The sequence below is a fragment of the Sinocyclocheilus grahami genome, unplaced genomic scaffold (genome assembly GCF_001515645.1).
Source record: "Sinocyclocheilus grahami isolate Dianchi unplaced genomic scaffold, SAMN03320097.WGS_v1.1 scaffold739.1, whole genome shotgun sequence".
NCBI classification, from domain to species: domain Eukaryota; kingdom Metazoa; phylum Chordata; class Actinopteri; order Cypriniformes; family Cyprinidae; genus Sinocyclocheilus; species Sinocyclocheilus grahami.
Window position 1 is genome coordinate 1 of NW_015505918.1, and position 4,987 is coordinate 4,987.

The 4,987-nt window shown below is 37.2% G+C and overlaps 1 protein-coding gene across 1 annotated transcript in view; it reads right to left on the reverse strand.

The window, feature by feature from the left end:
* Positions 1–1,694: 1,694 nt before the first annotated feature.
* Positions 1,695–4,987, reverse strand: part of LOC107560678 (chloride channel CLIC-like protein 1) — a 7,104-nt gene continuing 3,811 nt past the window's right edge. Inside the window, exons 3-10 of the mRNA XM_016244919.1 lie at positions 4,256–4,357; positions 3,944–4,162; positions 3,677–3,817; positions 3,436–3,535; positions 3,049–3,146; positions 2,111–2,257; positions 1,906–2,034; positions 1,695–1,727 (exon numbers count right to left, since the gene is read on the reverse strand). Of these exons, the coding sequence (XP_016100405.1) occupies positions 1,695–1,727; positions 1,906–2,034; positions 2,111–2,257; positions 3,049–3,146; positions 3,436–3,535; positions 3,677–3,817; positions 3,944–4,162; positions 4,256–4,357 (969 nt within the window). The remainder of the gene's footprint in view (positions 1,728–1,905; positions 2,035–2,110; positions 2,258–3,048; positions 3,147–3,435; positions 3,536–3,676; positions 3,818–3,943; positions 4,163–4,255; positions 4,358–4,987) is intronic.

Below are 4,987 nucleotides of genomic sequence, written 5' to 3' on the forward strand. Positions count from 1 at the left end.
CATGCTTTAATTGCAGGAAAGCACAGGCAAAATAATGACTATGAACGTGTCCGAAAAAAATAGCTGGAGATATTTTTATTATTAAAACTAGTTTTTTCTCAGTCAGTGTGTGGACTGCAAAGATGAAGCTGACGATGTTGAATCGCCATCTCTGCAGTAGGCCTACAGTGGACGTGCCTTCAGAGAGATACACCTTTCATACGGATTACATAATCAGAAAGTATTTGTTTTCGATTTGATCATACAGCCTGTACGCTGTTTTGTTTCACTTTTGTGACGCGCTCCAGTCGGAGACTGAGACAGCAGAAAGCACATCCTGTTTGTTATCTTACATTTTACAAAAACACAACATTTTGTTGATATTTTCAGTTTATTACTCTTAACTGCATGAACAAAAATGACGCCGTATTGTAAGTTGCTTCAGGAAAAAAATTCTATCATGCTGGAGTCTCCATGTTCTGTTTTAAAGGGTTGCATGTGATGCGTGTGATGATGCTGACGAGCTGACCTGGTTCGTGGTACTCTCGTGAATGACGGCGGAGACTGACCCGGAAGATTATTATTGTTATTTTTGTTTTCTTTGTGCACAAAATGTATTCTTGTAGCTTCATAAAATTAGGTTGAACCACTGATGTCACATGGACTATTTTAACGATGTCCTTACTACCTTTCTGGGCCATAAAACATTTCAGTTGCTTTGCTGTCTATGCAGGGTCACAAAGCTCTCGGATTTCATCAAAAATATTTTACTTTATGTTCTGAAGATGAACGAAGGTCTTACGGGTTTGGAACGACATGAGGGGGAGTAATTAATGACAGAATTTTCATTTTTGGGTGAACTATCGTTAAAGGGTTAGTTCACACAAAAATGAAAATTAAGACTGTGTTTTACTCACCCTCGAAGCATCCTAGGTGTATATGACTTTCTTCTTTCAGACGAATCCAGTCGGAGTTATATAAAAAATTGCCCTGGCTATTCCAAGCTCTATCATTGCAGTCAGCGGGTGTTGCAGTTGAACAGTCCACAAGTCGTCAAATAAAGCGCACGCATTCATAATAATGCCTCACACCCCTCCGGGGAGCGAATCCATGTGTTTTTGTAAGAAAAATATTCATATTTCAAACCTAATAACCACTTTTCTCTCACTTCCGTTATCTGTCATACGTGGAAGATGTTCTGGTGGATCAAACAGTTCACTTAAGCGCACTTTGGCTTCCACAAGCACTTAGATATGCGCCTAACACAGTGTACATTTATCTAGGTTATACGTTTAAACTAACATTGTGATATGCTTTAACGGTTTTATATCTGGATTTTATTGAAGGCAAGTCGAGTGATTTGAAAAGGCTAAAAGGCAAACATGTGGTCAGGGCCAGTGCATGCCTAGGCAAACTAGGCAGGCGTCTAGGGTGGCATCACAGTCAGGGCGGCAAAAAGGAAACATTTGTTTTTAATTTTATTGGAAATTCATTTGGAATTATTGCACTCATATAGACAAGTTATTATCCGTTAATTATTCTAATTCTAAATGAACTTTGCTTCATAGTAGTGCCTTTCCCCCAATTTAGTTTAATTGTACAGGGGCACTTTTGTTCAATTTGGGGGCTTGGGGCAAAAATGTTACCATCAGACAAGGGCCAGACTAGAGCCTAAGCATCTCAGGCCAGGGCCGGGCTGAGTCCCGTGCAGGGCTTTACTCTGGAGTGTCGCCTCCTTCCCAAGCTTCCTCATCAGTGGCGGCTGGTGAAAAAAATTTGAGGTGGGGCTGTGGCACATTGGCACATCAAACAATTACAGTAAGCGTTGCAATATGAATTGCAATGCAGACATAAGTTTTCTCATCTTATAGTTATGTGAATAATATCAACATTGAAATATTCTTTTAGGAACAAGTATCAAGATTCCTCATGCTCCTCTAGTTGAGGAGCTTGGCGCTGTCCTACAGCAGGAGGCGGTGGGTCCCGTCTCCCACCGAGCCGGGGAAAGTGAACTGCTTGATGTATAGCTGCTTGAGCACTTCCATACATAAACATCTGAGAGGAGCAAAGATGCCTTAGTATGATAACAAATAAATGATCCTACAGTATGTTTGCTGTTCACAGCTCTTACAATGATGGCGAGTGCAATGATGAGCAGTACAGGTAACTGGAGAGTGACTGGTAGATCCTTCAGCAGGGCTCTGAGAAACTCACTGATTCCCTGTCCAATTTGCTTCAAGGGGTCCGTGATGAAACTGGTTATGGTGACTGTGATAGCCTAGAATAAAACCCCACAAATCTATTATTAATGCATTTCACCTCAGGTTACAACTCTCATAACAGCTTTTGGAACAATCAGATATCTGATGAACAATAACAATATAATACACAATATAATAAATATTAAAACTAAACCATTTATATAATATAACTGAAAATGTATGACAAATGCTGACTACTAATCTACTGCTTTTACTGTATTTAAAATTCTACATTTTAGTTTTTGAAGGAAATCTTTTATGTTCACCTCATGTTGTATTTATTTGCTCCAACATACAGTAAAACTAAAAATGACAGTGAGATATTACTATTTTAAAATAACTTTTCAGCATAATTTCAGCACCATTACTCCAGTCTTCAGTGTCACATGATCCTTCAGAGATCATTCTAATATGATGATTTGATGCTCAAGAAACATTTCTTATTATCAGTTTTGAAAACAGTTGTGCTGTTTCATATTTTTGTAAAAACTGTGATACATTGTTTGCAAGATTGAAAGCACTTATGTGAAATAGGGATCTTTATAACATATAAACATAAAAATAACATATGATTGTCTCTACTGTCACTTTTAAATCAATTTAATGCATTCTTGCTGAATAAAATGGTTAATCTCTGTAAAAAGAAAAAGGTTTTGCAATTAGGTTCAGATTATTTTACACTGAATATTTTAATTCAACATACTGAAATGATCAGCTAATTAGTCAGTATCCATTATCCGTCAACCACTATCCACCATCCGTCTCTTATCAAGTTTAAATTTCTGTTGTTGGAAACTAAGATGCAAACCTTTGTTGGAGGCACAAGCAAAATGGGGTTCACCACCAGGACCTCGTAATACTTTTTGCAAGGATCATCTTGAAGAGTCCATGTCTGTCTGTACCACTCTAAATAAACAAGGAGTTACACCAGTTCATCTCAAAATCATTATATGTCATTATTTACTCATCTTAATGTCATCTAAAATCCATAGGCTCTTCAGTGGAACACAAAAGGAGAATTATCAATTATCTTTTTTTCTTTCTTTTGCTTAATTTTACTTTTATCTTAGTGCATTTTTGTTCTCTTTGGAGCTTAAAAAGATCTGTGAAGATTCCTCAAAATTCTAAATTCATGTTCCACATCAAATGAGTTTGGAATGACATACAGGTGAATAAATAACATTAACCACCTTACCTGCCAAATTGTCCTTCCAGTCCAGTTGTTTCAGCCCAGTGCATTTGCCATTGAAGCTCTCCACCTCCACAATGTTCTTCTTGTGTTCTTCAAAGGCAACCTAGCCATGGAGGAATATTTAAACCAATTTAACTCTTCATTGTACAATACAGTGAACACACCTTTCATTACTTCATTGTCATCCATTCAATACTGCTTTAGCTAAACCGTCATGGACAGTCAACAGCACAAGAATAATTACCATATAAAGATGGAACCAGTTCCAGATCAAGCTAATAAAAAAGCAAACAGCAAACATTCTCCTGAACTGGACGAACAAGCAGACCACAGACCAGAGCTCAGTGCTGATTATGGCTACGACAATCAGAACAATCAAAGAAACCTGTAGAACAAAAAACAGCACATATTGCATTTATTATTTCTGAGATTGCTACAAAACATCAGTCTTTTGAAAATAATTTTAATGCAATTATTTAAATTATCTTGGAATGCTTTTACAAGAACTGACCTTCAGAGCGGTATCAGCATCTACATAAAATGTATCTTCGAAATGCCACTTCCAGGCTTCGTGGAGTTTGAATCTGAGCAGAATTTGACTGAGAGCCTCATCCATGGCTCCAGTGGTCCAGTCGTTCTCTTCATTCAAAAGCTTCTGGATCTCCACCAGCGACTGCTTGGACAGCTTCACCTCAGCGTCATAATGCATGGATGTCTGTCCATCATCAGGCTAAAGATTAAAAAAAGGAAAAGTTGTAAAACCGTAACCAATGTAGATTCATGTTGAATCAGTTCCCTGGAGAAAACTCAGTCAGTCACATACCAGGCCAAGTTTTGAAGTTTCTTTAAGGAGCCTGGAAAGGAATCGCTTGAATACTGGAAGACACACTGAGGTGGTGGTCTCCTTTTTTTTCTGTTCATCAAACTAAAAAAAGAGATAGCAATAATATAATATAACAATATGGATATGATTATACAATACATAGTGTCAGTAATTCAAAGTGTTTACATATTCTTCACCTCTTTCTGCAAACTCTCTAGTTTATTGATCCACTCAAATGCATCAAGGTGAGGAAACAGTGGCTGAATTTTCAATTTCAGAGGAACTATCCCTTTAAATTTCATTGTAAACTACAAAGTTCATAAAACCTAAAATACCTAAATATAATTTACAATGCAAAGTTTGAATGGAGTCTATTTTCAATCGGGGAAAATTTTAAAGAAGAGGGATTTAAATGTCCTGCTAGCACTGTAATGCATTAATATCATAGGCGTAATTTGCGGGTGGGACGGGTGGGACATGTCCCCACCACTTTTTGCCAGGGTCGATATTGTCCCTACCACTTTTTGAAAGTAATTGAAAAATATATTGCGGAAGGTAGGCTATATGTATTAAAGGGAAAACAAGATCAACAAATCATTCTTCATAATCTAATTAGGGTGATAAAAAAAAAACTACTTATGCATGCATAACTCGTGCAGTGCAATAACAACGTGATTTGCAACTGTCGCACTTTTCGTAATGTCATTAGGCTATAGCATTTTATTTTAAAAA